The sequence below is a fragment of the Athalia rosae genome, chromosome 2, assembly GCF_917208135.1.
Source record: "Athalia rosae chromosome 2, iyAthRosa1.1, whole genome shotgun sequence".
In the NCBI taxonomy this organism is placed as follows: Eukaryota; Metazoa; Arthropoda; class Insecta; order Hymenoptera; family Athaliidae; genus Athalia; species Athalia rosae.
In genome coordinates this window covers 6,001,267-6,017,126 of record NC_064027.1, presented here as the reverse complement: position 1 = coordinate 6,017,126, position 15,860 = coordinate 6,001,267, and the positions used below count along the sequence as shown (strand labels likewise).

At 41.0% G+C, this 15,860-nt stretch overlaps 1 protein-coding gene across 7 annotated transcripts; it reads right to left on the bottom strand.

Moving 5' to 3' along the window:
* Positions 1-1,230: 1,230 nt before the first annotated feature.
* Positions 1,231-15,069, bottom strand: LOC105684644 (excitatory amino acid transporter). Of its 7 annotated transcripts, none has more exons than XM_048649857.1 (13): positions 14,750-15,069; positions 13,459-13,550; positions 10,851-10,994; positions 8,462-8,587; positions 7,234-7,441; positions 5,299-5,341; positions 4,960-5,213; positions 4,654-4,887; positions 2,422-2,616; positions 2,221-2,355; positions 2,034-2,142; positions 1,812-1,930; positions 1,231-1,565 (listed from the first exon to the last, which is right to left on the bottom strand). In XM_048649857.1, the coding sequence occupies exons 3-13, from the start codon at positions 10,975-10,977 to the stop codon at positions 1,517-1,519; spliced, it is 1,599 nt and encodes a 532-aa protein (XP_048505814.1). In that variant the 5' UTR covers positions 10,978-10,994; positions 13,459-13,550; positions 14,750-15,069; the 3' UTR covers positions 1,231-1,516. The 7 variants fall into 7 exon arrangements, with proteins under 7 accessions (XP_048505814.1, XP_048505813.1, XP_048505815.1 ...); XM_048649856.1 differs by lacking the exon at positions 14,750-15,069 and adding an exon at positions 13,788-14,099 and having other exon boundaries at positions 13,459-13,713; XM_048649858.1 differs by lacking the exon at positions 14,750-15,069 and adding an exon at positions 13,903-14,099.
* Between the last annotated feature and the right edge of the window lie 791 nt (positions 15,070-15,860).

Below are 15,860 nucleotides of genomic sequence, written 5' to 3'. Positions count from 1 at the left end.
ATTATTCTATGTGATAACTCGATTCGGCAATTACATAACTCAGCTCCTGAATGCTATCATAATTTCTGTATCTGTAGTATCGATAGAATTTAATTATTTGACCGCGGAAAAATTGGATCAATTGCATTTCTGGGTGTTTGCTATTTTTGATTAAAATTCTTTTTCATCCCCATGAAATGTAATTCATTGTAAAACGATCAATATTCAAATGGAGTGAGAAAATCCCCGAAACAAGCATGGTTTTCCCGGGATATTGATACAATTATTCGGTTACGTGTACATAACATATATCACAGCGATATTTAACACTACACTTTCATTATTGATTATTGTTTCACCCTAAGAAATCACAAAATATAAAAGTACAATTTTCTCAGCTTATATCGCATTTAAGCCGATTCACATGTCTCACATAATCGTCATTTATACTTAGGATATAATTTTTTCCAAATCGAACAAATACTAACTATGTATGTATTCTAAATGCGGGTCTCCGCCTCAACCAAGCCACTATTTTGGATTATTATCGCCGATTTTGTCCCATGGAGGAATGTTACCCAGCGACGGCACAAAATATCTGGTAGCCCGCAGAATCGACGAGGGTTACCCAGAAGAGTGGCCCGTTCAAATGTCTGAGGAGTGTTTACAATTTACTGCGATCATAACTTCCTATTATTATCATAACATTAATTATGTTTTTTTTTCTAATTCTGTGAGTGCCTCAATAGTATAATGCACTCTTCTCGGCGGCTATTCTCTTTATTCGTATCCTATACTTTTGCGTATTATTTGAGCTTGTTTTACTTTGACCTTTGTTTCACATCATTGCACTCCTGTTACCTGTTCGCAACTGTCCATTATTGCTATCTATAAATCTTACCATAGGAACGAAAAAGTAAAAATCATTCAAGTGGAATAACTTGACCCTTCCGATTTTATGGAGCAAGATGCACCTTTGGTCAAGCCAAATTTATATATCACATTATACCGCCTATACACTGCTTGCATAGATATATTCAATATACTTATGCTGCTTGTAAAAAAGTGCACTTTTCGTTCATTCAAATTTGATACGCAAAATTTAGTACAATAAGAGTGATATTTTACGGATGTAATTATACCTGTGCACTTACAAGAGGAGTATAATACCATGTTGAATATTATTGTTCTTTAAGTTTGTAGGTCCCTCTCTTTGCGATATAAGTGTATGAAGAAAAAAAACGAAGACTATTGAATACAATTATAGTTTTACTCGTAGCAAAGATTCTAGGTCTATTATACATACGAACTTACTTAACATCAAACATTTTTGCTCTACCTGGCTTTGCTTAGCTGTCGCCTGTGAGGAGACTAAATTTCATACAAAAAACAATCACTCGTACCAAGAATTATTGTATAACGTATACCCTTCCAGCCCGTGAACAAGTGATAGCGTTTTTAATAAAAGTGCTATCGTATACTTCAAAACCGACTAAACATATAATCTATAGGTACAAATACATCTGGAACAATTTCGTCAAACGGCCTCCTCGCTGATCGTTCTTCTTACTCTCGCTGCCGAACCACTGTTAGAATGGAAACAAAAGTTGAAAAAGACAAAATAATCAACAGCGTATACAACTAAAAAATTTTAAGCATCTTTGAGTTTGGACCAGTCATCAACTGAGAGATGACTGGTCCACAAAGATATTGTCAAGGTACAACTAATAATGATTCTTTGTCAACGTTCACTGCTAATTATTCTACAGATAATAAATACTGGAACTCGAAATCGTAGGTGTAAGCCTAGCCCTACCAACAAGTTTGTTTACTTGGCGATGCCGTTTATCTTCGACTCGTCTTGCATCTCCACTATCACCGTGTCTGGATCCGGTACTCTACTCGCCGAAATGCAACCGTTCGCAATCGTCGTTGGTAGGACAGTGTCGGACTGTTGAAATTCGAAGAGAGAGAAAGAGAGAAATAAAGAATAGTTATTACATTGATCACAGGAAAGGGAGATTCAATGCTTGAAATATTGAATTAATTTTCACCTGGTACGCAGCAGCGTCGACCGCCATGAGCTCCTTTTTTGATAACTGTTCCACGACTGCTGCTGCGTAACAATCGCCCAACATGTTGTTTGTAGTGCGAACACGATCGCTATGTAGAAAAATTACGAGCCTCAGATTAGTTCAGCATATTTGAAAATGGAATATTTCTAAATTTCCGTATACTCACACAAACCAATCAATTGCGAAGAGGAGCGAAACGTCCTGAACAGGAGCGTCAATTGCGCTAAGAACTACTAAAAGAAGTACGAGTGCTGCGCTAGGTACGGATGCCGATGACACGGAAGCGGCTGTTGAAGTAAGTCTGCCGAATAGAAAAATTATTACTTGCAACGAAGAAAGAGAAAATAACGTCGATTGATTTACTCACATTACGGTGATGATCTCGCCAAATCCTAGCTGAATTCCGTTCATTTGAGCAATAAAGATGCTGGCAACGGCGACGAAGAGCGCCGTCCCATCCATATTTATATTGCATCCGATGGGAAGGACGAATCTCGTTATCCTGGGATCGACACGAAGCTTTTCGTTCATCAGGCGAAAAGTGACGGGAAGGGCGGCGGCCCTGTACGAAAATATGTTAGAAAAATCTACGAAGTATGCCGTTCTTTGAGGGGTTTTCATGTATCGCTGACTAAATATCTCTCTGTAAATGGCCCTGGGGGGCGAGGCCATTCTGGCTTTGTTTTCGATTGTTTTTTTTTAATATTGATTGGTATACTTGCTCTGGCGTTAATTTTTTTTTTACGCTTGTAAAAATCACGAAAACTGATTATTTGAAATTTCAATTGAACCATTTTTTTTTGTCCTAAATTTACGCACAGAAGTTTAACCACGAGTTTAAACTGCTGAAAAATGATTTCTTGCGTTTATGGCAAGTGAGTTACAATTCAAATAAAAAATTTTTCGATAGAGAAGGTGGACGAAAACAAAAGATAATGGAAGATCATTCAAATGAATTTGAAGACTCGAGCCTAGTTAGTGGATTTAGATAGCAGCCAGAATGCCCATGTTAATTAAACTGAAATTCAACACTTCATTAAATAATTAATTGATTTTCTTCTCAGTATCGATGTGGTCTCTTCGCTCTCCTGTAACAGACAAATATATATTTTTTTAATCTGCGGCCATTTACTTACCAAAACCCTTAGAGACCACCTGCAAATGGCCGCATCCTGCATTCTAATACATCATCATGATACCATATAGTATGTTCAGACACTGACTCTTGTCAGTTCAGTACTGTACGCTTTCTGGAAAAAGTTAATCCACACACAATACATGTTGAGTTAATGAGATTATAGTTAAGACGATTTATGTTTAGGATACTGATGCGGGACGAGGAAAGTTTAGTCTCAGGAGGTGTCTTATAAACCAAAAGAAAAGAGATACCCAAAAAATTTTTCTAGACTCCCTTCCCACGGAATAGTGTTACGCTGAGTCGAATCGAATTAGTTTCAAATTTAGATGCGAAACTACTGACTTCTATTATTTACAAGGTCAAGAGGCTAATTACTGATTATATGAAGTTGGTAGAGTATAAGTTAGGTTTTAATTGTTGGAATGAAAAGTTGGGACAAGGACGTATGATTGCAAAGTATGAGTATAGTCACAGATTATATACGTGTATATGATTAAACTGGGGAAATGATCGTTGTTACACGTGACCTTGAAAGTCTTGGGAAGTTCTCCTCTGCTCGCCATCATCAACACCAAACATCACCAGCCTGCAGAGAGTAGATCAGTCTACGCGAACAAACAATATTTTCCCAGTTTTACACTTATTCAGGTTTTCACATTATATCTGTCTCGAGAATTATAGTTAGGTCATTTTTTCTGTTGCAGCGGTGTGAAGGTCCTCGCTTCGGAACCCACAAGCCAGAACCTCCATACTAAAATCAGTCCAGGTGTTACGGAGTTTGCCGATCTCCGACCTAAAAATTTTTCTCGACCAGTCACTTTCGACAATGAAGAGATTTCTCGTTCATTTTTTCTCAGATAAGCTTCGAGCATTCAAAAAATATCTTTTGCCTCAAAGTTTGCAAATTGTCGTCGCGTCGTTCGGAGGGATGAAATTTGCAAACTCTGTTGATAAATAAAAGTTATAGGACTCTCGGATCAGCATTCTAAGTATCACCCGGAACTGCATACCTCTCGGGGACGGAACAATATCCCCCAATGTGATCGATCGATTGTCTTGGATGGCCATATTAGGGTTGAGGGAAACGGTCGGAGCATTTCACAGCGTATTATCCAACTGACCGCATCTCATTTGATCATTTTCGAATCTCCAATTGAGACCCTCGGATTATACGGTGTGCAAAGCTCGGCCGAAAGGAACGGACAAGGGAACACCGCAGCCTCGCAAAGCCTCTTCTACGTTATACGCTGTAACACACTCCCAAAATCGGTAACAATCGGATAAATTTTCGAATTTTTACGGATCGAACTCTTCAGAAGACCTGAGTACTTCGTCGAAGTTCGAAAACTAGATCGAGTAATTGGTGAGTTAAAATTCACCAAAAACAGAAATAAATCCCCGAGGCCCTGGGAGGCAGGCGATAGGTACGATTAGGGGGTTGTTGGATGGCCGAGGACTCACGTTGATGCCATTGCGAAGGCGGTGAGGGTACCCTGGGCGAGACCCGCGTAGAACTTAAAGGGATTCTTTCGAACAAAGGCGAGGTAGATGAGCTGCATGATAACCAGCTGGTAGAAGAAGACACCGACAACGACGGTAACGATGAACCAAGCCAGCTGTGACATCACCAATCCAAGGTCATCAACGCCAAGGATTTTTCCGGCGATCACCGACGTTATTCCGAGGGGCGTCAACCTGTCATATGAGAACCAATTTTAATGGTTCGAACTTTTCAAGTATCGCCGAGGTCGAATCGTGTCAAATTACCACATCACGCTGGAAACCATCCGCATGATGACCTCGAAGACGGCCTTGAAAAAGTCTATCACAACTTTGCCCTTTTCACCAAGGGTTCCCAAAAATGTTCCAAACACTAAACAGAAGAATACGATGCCTAGAGTGTTGGTCCCACTTCGGTACTGGACAACCCTGGTAAGTTCCTCTTCCGGCAGGTCCTCCGCTGGAACGCTTACCGAGTCGTTCAGAATCGACTGCCGTTTCGGAACGTAAACGGTGTGCGCCTGAATAATAAGAGAAAAATTTTGAAGCTAGGGATGAAAAAGGCTTCAAGATCCATTGAAACTCGAGTGTTCGTCGTCAACTAACCTGTTGGAAGGCTGCTTGGAACAGATTATCTGGAAACATGTTTCTGCGAACAAAAGAAACGTCGAGCATAGAATATAACATTTTCTCATTGTATTCCGTTCGGACAATTGGAATAAAAACTTCAACAAGAGAAAACTTGCTAATTCGGCAGTGCTAGGAAGTAAATCAACGATAAGAGATGATAATAGCGCTTCTCCTAGAAGCAAAAGAATATCAATAGAATGGCGCTAATCAGATATTGGCGAGCGAAGTTTTAAGTAGATTTTCTGTGATGTAAGTACAGAGATTGCGAAGCTATTACTACTTATGATTCACTTCATCCAACTTCGTTTATTTTGCAAAAGAATGATATTTGACTAAGTTTTTCACAAATGACATTATACGTAAAATCCTCTTTCCAATAATACAGAAACTCGCGAAGGATGCATCTCTATTAAAGCAGATGAATTCAAGTAAATTAGAACGGGTGGCTACATTCGTGCTTACTTGTGAAGCTGGTCTCGGATAGAAAGTAACTACGAAGATCGACGAAAAATCCGCCTTTCGAAATTTAGACGAGTAATTATCTGAAATTATCCGATGGCAGATTCTCGTCCGAAACTGCATCTGCAGCTGGTTTGTTGGAGAAAAAAAAAAAAAAAAATCCGAGCAAGTTGATTGCAAATTATTCCGAGCCGAAGAATTCGCAGAGAAAAAAAATGAAATAGAGCTCGTCGAGTTATGCGAACAAACGTTGATACGTGTTGTCGGATTGCACGTACCGTCCGGATCCCAGGGGACGAGAAATGAATATTGGAAAATTGGGGTCGCTTTCAATTTTTTACCCTGCATTTTTCCCGCGCACCTACTCAGAAGTCCTACTACGACGTGCTGTGACACAGATTCGTTCATTCGAAAGATCCGGCTTTGATCCTAAGGGCATACATTGCGCGACCCAATGACGTCTACCCTCTCCCTTTATTGGCAGACTCAGCTACATGCCGGAAACTTCAGGGCTTCGCAAAGCTTCAGCTGTATTCACAGCTGCGACGCACCTGAATAAAACGGACTTCTGGGGGCCACGTAAAATACGGTAAAATGAGAACCAGTCAAGAATCGATATCTGTGTTTCGGACCTACGCCAGGGCAACAATTTTCAACGATGCGCTGGAGTACCTAATAATAATAGCGAATAAGCATTCGCACACCAGGTGACACCTTCATACGTTCTTTTAAGAATTTTTCATCATTCCCTTCCGCGCCGCGCGCGTCACCCTTGCTCTTCAAGATTTCGGTACTTTGAATTCGCCTTCTTCTCTTTTTCTCTCAAAAAGTCAAGGTCGACTCGTATCTTGTCCGTCCCGAGAAAGGTCATCGGAGGACGGAAGCGAGGCGGACGCTTATCGGTAAAAGTTTGAACCTGTGGAACCGGAAATAATGCCAACGCCGCGGTATCCGTCGTTGGATCGAGTGAATTGATGGGAATGGATTTCAGATATAGAATGCTGCATCGATTCCGGAATGGCTACGAAATATGGGTCTCGTGTTCAACGCTGTCAATATCGCCGATATCGCGATTGTGATCCATGTTTTTCTTCGGTCATTTTTATGAATAATTTATACGTCACGAGTATCTTTTACAAAGTGAAATTGAAGTACGGCGTGTACTCGATCGACTACTACGCGCCTTGTCGTCGTGCAACGGTTTATTCCTGCACTCTATGAAAGCTCGTTCCAGAAAAGACAGAATTTTTTACTACGATGCTCAAAGTCGAGGAGTTTCCTGTTTCTTATTACCCGCGTTATCCGACATTTGAGGACTCACGTCAATCCCGTTGAAACTATTATGACATATAGATGGTAGGGGCTTCATGAAAAGCTTTTGATACTCGTATTCGTTCATTCATCTTCTTCGATGAAGAAAAATTTAAAACTGCATAAAGCCATCGGTCTTACCTTCCCAAGTCCAGCAAACTGTCCATAATATTGACAACTCTTGCGTGCGATGAAGGTAACGAAGAATCACGTAGGCCAGGATCACCGGGATGAATCACGAGCACAAGAGCCACCCCCAATATCGCGTTCAAAAGCGAAGTCAAGATGAAATACACTAGAGTTCTCACTGCTATTTTTCCGTTCATACGAGCGTTCAGACTCGCCGACCCTGAGGAACATCCGCAAACAGTTTTGGTTGAATAGGAGAAATTTTTCGAGCGATTTGTTTTTTTTTTTTATCAAAAAGCTTCTTTCAAAAACTACTAGACGATATCACCAGATTGATCGAGTATTTGATTCAATTACCCGACAATAAGACGGATTTTTTTTTAAGTTCAAGGTCGATGGGAAGTTCATTATATGGAAGAGTAATTACGACACAATACAGTCAACAGTTAGATAATAGAGAAAGGTATATTAAAAGGCACATAATGGATTTTTAATAAGAGAAATAATTCCAAAGCACCGGCAGTTGTGAAAGCTCAGCGCGTTCTATGCGATGTTTCATTGTGTAGCTTCGACTTCTTTGTAAATGCGCTATTCGTCGAGAAAGCAATGCACATTATGAAGCACCGGGGCTATACAAGCCTGTCTGTTGCGAACAGAAATCCAATATTACGCTGAATTATAGATAAGATAATTTCTAATATTGGAATCAATATAAGCGTATCCCCTGTCCGCGCGTACACAACTAGTTACTCATCTATATCGTAGGGTCTGAAAATTTTTCAACTTGACATCACATTGATACTAATATCTATGATACTAGTTAGAAAATATACCGTTATGAGACACAGGTGAATGGTACTTTACAGAAGATAATTATTTCACTGATAATAAATTTTCATGAATTATTATTTTCCCGCCTCAGCCACGCGGCGAATCAAGAAACATGACAACCTTTACGTAACACAAAAGGTCCGATCAATGGATGAAACGTTCCAATAATTCGATGACTAGTAGGTTGCGCAACTGATCAAGGGTATAACGAATTAATTAGGTCATTTGTCGTGTCACAGATTTCCACCCCGATTTAATCCAACTGTTGGCCACTCAATTTGAAATTCAATTACGAAAATTACGTGTGTTTTACGGTGAGCATCGATCGTCGGTCGAAATTTTTCTGCGCAATACACCGATTCAATTTCGCTTGATTTCACGTACATTCAAGATAATCTGTTGAACCCACCTGATATCAAACTGGCAATCACCAGTGGAAGAATCATCAACTTAAGCAATCTCATAAAAAGTTCTCCAGGATAACTGATGAGCATCACAGCGCTCTCCCCCAGGCCGAGAGGACGTAATCCAAATCCTGTGAATGAATAAATCAAAAAAAAAACGATGTCAAATTTCGCCTCACAAAGGTGCTCTTGATCCCCGCAATCTAAATTAGACGATCTCCATTTCCTGTTCGCGACATTGCCGAGGTTTCAGACCATCCGAAAATATGGCAGATGACATATTTTCCAGTTCATAGGAGTTCAACACTCGAGAATATTGAGTGTTAACGTCATTCAAAAAAAATTGGAGCAAGACTTGACGTCCACTTGCATAATTCTCAAGTACCGACTGTACAGAACACTGCACAGTTTCTCTACGGAGAGAATTTCCAACGCTATAATACCTCGTCCTGGTCAGTCGCGAGGAAAAGTCATCAAGTCGGTCGCAAAATAGAGAGAGAAAAAAGAAAAAATTTTCCTCGGTTCATGATTGACTTCAAGAGCTACGAGATCATCGATTTATTCGAGAGCTCCGAAGTGTCCAGCAATAACATATCCGAGACGCCCGAGGATATCGGGAATTCGATCGGAGCACGATTTTCCGATGGCTACTGAGATTTAGAGCCGTTGTCCTCTGCTTTTATTATTATTTTTTTTTCTTTTTCTATACCGTGATCTAATACGCCGTGTGTTACGAACAGCCTTTTCAATCCCGTTGGAAGATCGCCAGAATCATTAGCCCAAATTCATAATCCCTCGGTATACCTACAATACAAAATGCACCCCGGTTATGTACTCTAATCCGGCAATAACTCGCGATCAGAGTTGTAACCGTGAGAAAATTTATTCCACGTGGTTCGTTGATCGAATTCATAATATATAGACGGTCGGTTATTCATTAGCTCGATACCGGGAAATACAGAGAATTAATATTTGGGATGTTCGGTATGATGTGGTTGGAATTTATTGAACAAACTAAAAGTTACGTGAAAAAGTTTTTTAATGGAGATTGAATCGTTAAATCAGGGAATTTGTGCGTAACGTAGAGGTGAGGAGTAAATCGTCGTTTTGCGTAACTATCATAATCGCGTGGAGCTGGAGATTTTCTTCGACTAATGTAAGTAGCCACGACATTTGACGGAAGCCCTTCCGAAAGATCGGCCGTGCTCTTCCGTTTCGCAACGAACCTTAAGCTCGAATGTTACGTAATCGAGAAATACCAGCTCGAACCTTATACTCTGGATCATATCACCCAATTACCTCACTTACGACACGTGAAGAAATTTACTCGTGTAAACTTTCAACGAGAAGTCAATCAAAATTCAACACTTTAATCAGCAAACTTTGTTAGCTTCCCACGTTTTCTAAAACCACCTCGTATAGTTGTACATCAACTCTACTTCTCACTTCTTTTTCAATTTCTTATTTCATTTTTTTTTTTTCGCTTCGCTTCGAATCGCGCGGCCCCATTTAATTTGTTGATAATTGGAAAAGCTACGTGGGGTTGTCCTAGGACAAACACTTCTACGATTGGTGGAAAAAGAAGCCACGTAAGAGAACAATGTCGTTCGCTACCCTGGGTGTGCGATGTCAAACTTTTTTTTCTGTAGCCGAGTTTGACTTACGGTCTGTTGTTTTATTTGAAAAAGGTAAATCTTCGGGTGCGGGAAGCGTTGCGCTTTAGAGTCACGTCGTCGATCCGTTTTCCAAATTTTTTTTCTTTTTCCGCCTCATCAGAAAATTGCAAATTACAAAATCGACGAATATTGCGAATCTGGCGTATTTTACGACAAAGAATCATCTCGGTCGCGAGTCAAGGTTCCTGAGATTTCATTGTTCGAAATTTAAATCGAGCATGATTGATCAAATTGTAAGAGGCAATACCCTCTTGCATTGCGACAGTGTGGAAATGTTAAGATTAACGAGAATTCGGTGATTGATCGGATCAAATAGTCCCAGTTGACATTACTTAAGCCAATTCTTGTTCGCTTTTAATCGCCAATAATCTTGTCCAGTATTTCAATTGCGGCATCCAGACTCAGAGGGTCAGCTCAGGTTAATCGTTCACAATTGATTTGATGGCGAGACGATTAGATGAGTCGCTATCGCGTGCACGAATCTATATTCGTATTTATTATCGAGTGATTGATGTACATTAAATTTGATAGACGAAATATCTTTCGTCACGCCGACGAACTTTGCCCAACAAAAAAAAGGAAAGGCCTCACAATTTTTTAATTTTGAAATAGTGGAGGAAAAAAATTTGCAGCAAAAATTTTGACTTATCAATTAATTCGTGCGCAGAAAGCTGGAAGATTGTAAATAAAATTGACGACGATTTTTGATGCGACTCACCCAGAATGACGCCGAGGAGGACCCCGGAGAGGGTGACTAGGAGTAGTAGATTATCCTGTATCCACTTCCTGGTGTCTGCGGTCACCTTACGGGGACCCTGCGAGGCCAATACGTCCTGCCCACCCATTTTAGCAAAGAGGTACTCTGAAAATCGCGCGGATGATTTTTCCTCCATTTTACGGGGCGCAAGGCCTTCCTTAATGAAAGAGGAAGTGCAGGCGGAACCGGACTTCGAGGTCGGTCGCGGTCTCGCGCGGTGGATGGCGGGGCCCTCGAAACGGGTCGCCGGGTTGCCGTTTTGAGCGTGTTTTTGTAAATTCGCGTCCGACTTTTGACTACCTCCAAATACTATTTGGAGGATCCTCGTTGTTTTCAATAAACTTAGAATACCGATTTTGGTAAACTTTACGCTCGACAAATTTCTCAGAGTAACCGCTGCTGCTGCTGCTGCTGTTGCCGCACGTGTTTCGCTTCTCTTTCACTGCTATTATTCTCCTTCTTTCTCAAATTCTTCTGTAATTCACCACCTCGATACAATTATTTTCTATTTCTTTTTCGTTACTTATCGATCCTGTGCAATTTATTTCTGAAATTTTATTCCCTGCACGCCCTAATTTAAACTATATCTCTGTCGCAACCCTCTCTCGAGATACAGAGGCGGACGAAAATTCTTGCTCGCTTGTCCGATTGCAAATCAGACTCGGAACTAATTTTGATTCGTAAAACGCTCCGGGAGCGCTTCGGTACTTTGCACCCTATTTTCGAATCAGCACCCTCCTCTTGTTACCGACTCAAAATGACGTCTCAAAAATTTATAAGTTCAACCGGAGGTGCGAATCTTCGATGCCGGGGTCAATTCCCACTACTGTTGCGCACGGTCAGTTATCTTCGATATATAGAATCACTTGTCTCGAGTCTGTACGTCTAGGGGAGTTATCGGCACCTCATTATGAGAGAAGAATACGGATCAACCCGCGTCGATTAAATGGGCTTTTATATGCCACCCGAAATATCTGACAATTATTTATTTATTTCAGTAATTTTGAGGGCCAGGATCGCTGGTCTGCAATTAATGACGTGGTATTTCGCCGATGGTCGAGCCCTGACTGCCGAACAACGTCGGCCATTGCCGTATTGATTGCAAAGGAGCTTTGGAGCCTCGCAAGCTCACAGTTTTGCGCTTGCGTCAATTACAGTTTCCATGTCTTCGCCACTTCAAGTGTACACAAACTGCACTCGATCATTTCCTCTTCCTGGTAGACATCCACACAGGTACTACACAACACCAAATGCCACTCCGATATCCGCTGTCATTTTATCTTTGTTCTTTTTTCTCCAATCTAAAAATTCAAATGTTTTTCCACCCTTTGCATATCGTGATTTCGCGAATCGAGAATCCGGATTTTACTACATTTTCGAAATATTAAATTGAAAATTACTATATCCAAGTCATTCTTTTTACGGGATATCACGAGACTTGGAAAATTCAAATCTTACATCTCTAAATGGCTGTGGTAGAAAAAAGAAATTCCTTCTTTTAATCTGATCTGTCTCGCCTCCTCGGCAAGTGATGAATTTCGAATCTGAGGCTCGTTACTTCTCGTTAGCTGCATTTAACGATATCAGGTCTTGATCGAATTTAAACCGTGTATAATCACGTAAAACGTTAGAAAATATCACGCTCTAGGACGTTGGGGATCAGTGGCGCAGGGTATCTATTTACTTTTTTCTGGCCGGATGACTGCACTCTGAACCTTGTAGGCGAGTAATCTGCCCCGCGTTTTTTTAGTTTCTCTCAAATTAAGTCCACTGTGTTGTTACAGCGAGCTTTGACGACTCCGTGTAATTTGAACCGCGGCCATGTTACCTATTTACCGGATAGGAGAAAAAAAGAAACGCGAGGATCGGATTTAAAATCAAAAAATTCAGCGGCCGTGCTATACGCGGAGTATTTGAAACGCGGTGATATTATCAAATGATCACGTGATATCCGTTAACTGGTGCAATTCCATCGTTCATTTCGCTCACATACATATAATGTCAACGCTTGTTTTCCAATTTGGATTGACCCAAATATGTCAGCGATCGCTCGTGACCTCCATGTTTTAATTCACGTCCTGTGTCCTGGTACTGCAACGATAGCTGTTGAAAAGCCGATTCTAATGGCTTTTCGATGTGGACCACCGTCGATGAAGTGTACCTCGCGGAACACTTTTTCTACCAATCTCGCATGACCTCCGAAGGACTTTTATCCACCGCTACCGATACTGACTTCCTGACCTTGAGCTGGACTAAGGTCCGCGTGAAACTGACGTATAGTCGATAATCGCCGGTAAATTCCACGGGAGAATCCAACCTCAGACCTTCGCCCGTGTGTTTGCAAAATATTGAATTTCGGCTAACCGATCGAAATATCGGGAAATATATGAATAGAGGTCGAATGGCGCAACTATTACAATCGTTAGATACCGAAGTATATTCTGCACAGGTCGATTCAACGGCACCGCCAGCCACCGCTCGAGCCTCTTCAGGAGTTTCCTTGAAACCTGGTGAAGCTTTCGCACAGAATTAAAACTCGATTCGTAAGATGTACGGTTCGGGCACTCACCTGAATAAGTCTATGAAAATTAGGACGGCTACTTTCGTCTATTTCCTGTCCCTCGACGAATATCTCGGTCGATATATTCGCCCACGGCTTCTCTGCGGGTCAAAAAAAAAACAACGGACAAAATAATTCAGCGCTCGGTAACACGTGGAGTGCCTTTTTCCACCGAATTTATGCAAGCCCACGATGAATTTAAATTAGACCGGAAGATTCTTCGTTCTTTGGTGAAAATTTTTCTTCCGGATCATCTACAGCCCCCTAAACATGTACTTCGGTTATCGTCATTCTTCTGGTCTCTCAGAGTACACTTTTCAACTATCTGTATCATTTACAATTAATCACGCTGAATATCGTATACGCTGTTGCGATTTCCAATCTTCTCAATGTTCCCCACGTTCTTATATTTTGTTGGCGGTTCGCCAGTGCAGATAATAATTGTAAAATGACCTTGTCGTGGCGTCACATACTCCGGTATTTTAAATTATTGGAAAATACTTTTTTCGTTCCCGTTTTTTTTTCCAAATCTAGATATATACATCATACGGGTTCTTAATTCGTTGTATTCTAACTTTTTTCTATTCGCGAACTCGAACTCCGACTCCCCTGAGATTCCAAGGTGGAATGTCGTTGGATACGTACATGCGTCTACAAGTTAACATAACGCGATGAGCTTTACGGATTGAGAAATTGCTTTTATCTATACACCGTTTCGATAAGGTGGTAATTGTTATAGTGCAACTTTATGGTTTTATGCACTTTACGCTGTAGTACGCAGCAGTCAGCTGTTTGTTCGCAAGATCTCCTCTGTTTACCCACTCGACACATGCGTGAAACCGTAGCAATTAATTTCAAGGCAAAATTGCGCACTTCATACGAAGATAAAAGCCAATCATCGGAGAAAGTAATTCAAGATGACGTATAGTTGTATTAAATATATGACTATGTGACGATATTCCGTTCCAGCTATAAGTCAGGCAGGAGAGAAAATAAAATGCAAAACGATAGAATGGGGCACTGTGCCAGCGGTCACGTCTATCGAAAAAACATATTACACTGAAAATAGTCTATTTTGGCACCAAATCTACGTTTGTAAAGACTACTTTCTTTTATTTTTTATCATACCAGATGTGTGAATGCAGGCGCTCCCTGTTGCACAATAATTGGATTGCAAGCTTACGCGACCTTCGATTATTCTTCGCGTTGTATTTCTGCACACCCTACATTCAAAATGAAACCAAAAAAAAAAAAAAAATGGACTACAAAATAACTTGGATAATTATCGGCGATTACTTGCCTTGAAAAATGATCACTCTAAAAAATTGTCCGCCTCACTGTCCGGTGAAATTTTGCTTCGCGAATGAAAAAAATTTTCCGAAACGATCTTCCTTTCCCCCATCTCCCACAAGACGTTGAAACGCTCCGGACGATTCATAGGAACACTAATTATCGCTCACTTTCTTACTAATTATACCGATTTGACTATATTGACGATTGCCAATTCGCCGCACTAGATTGCCGTTAAAAAAAAAAAAAAATTAAGTTATTCCGTCACGTAGCCGGGCGTTCCGGCGTTCGAAATGAGGTGAGAAATCCGGCAGTAGTAGAAGTCGCCCTGCACCGAGGAGGGTCAGCCGCCTACGTCAAGTCGACTGAATGAACGCCAGCTTTCATTCTTAATGCACCTAGGGACGCTGGTTATTTTATGAGGGGTTTCATTCGCTCGAGTCACCGCAGTCCCGCGCTGTCCGCAGGTATAAGGTAATTGAAAAAAGCGGCGACACGTGACTTTTCTTTGCACCCTAATATCCACACACGCACGCACACACACACACACACATTTACAATTATCGGAAACGTCTTTACTCAGGTATTCGAGTTACGTAGTCGAACGGAGAACCGCGTGACCTGTCGCACGATCATAGATACATTATCGAAAATAATGCAGGACAATGGCGAACGAAATCGACACCTCTAATTTTTTGGATGCTTTCTTCGAATTGCTTTCAAAATTCGCTTCGAACGGCCGTCGACTGACTGCTCGAATGATTTCACGGTCTCTTTATTGGAGAGACAGCGTTACTTTTTGCGTTGAATAGCGAGCACCCTGTTCGCGCTATACTAAAAAAAAAAGTATTATGCGTTCCTAACCGGCAGCCAAGTGCATCGAATTATAGCTGCGAAATTCGTTTCCTTTGCACCCCTTTAGTTCGACCGCAGTTATACTTCGTTCAATATTCTCTGCGATTGCCAGAGCCAAAAAAGGAAACGTAAAAAATTAAGACAGGCTGTCACAGAAACTGAACCGTGTTCGTCTCGAGCCTAAGGTCTTTTTTAGCACAGGGCTTTATACTTTTGTAATTTATTACTTCTCTGAAGGCCAAGGTTTTTCAGCCCTGCCAAAAGTG

Coding starts and splice junctions, on each gene's coding strand:
- LOC105684644 (XM_012398165.3), bottom strand. CDS start 11,025: ATGGAGGAAAAATCATCCGCGCGATTTTCAGAGTACCTCTTTGCTAAA. Junction 7,442..8,461: donor GATTGCCAGTTTGATATCAG/GTGGGTTCAACA, acceptor GATGTTCCTCAG/GGTCGGCGAGTCTGAACGCT. Junction 5,342..7,233: donor AGTTTGCTGGACTTGGGAAG/GTAAGACCGATG, acceptor TTTTGTTCGCAG/AAACATGTTTCCAGATAATC.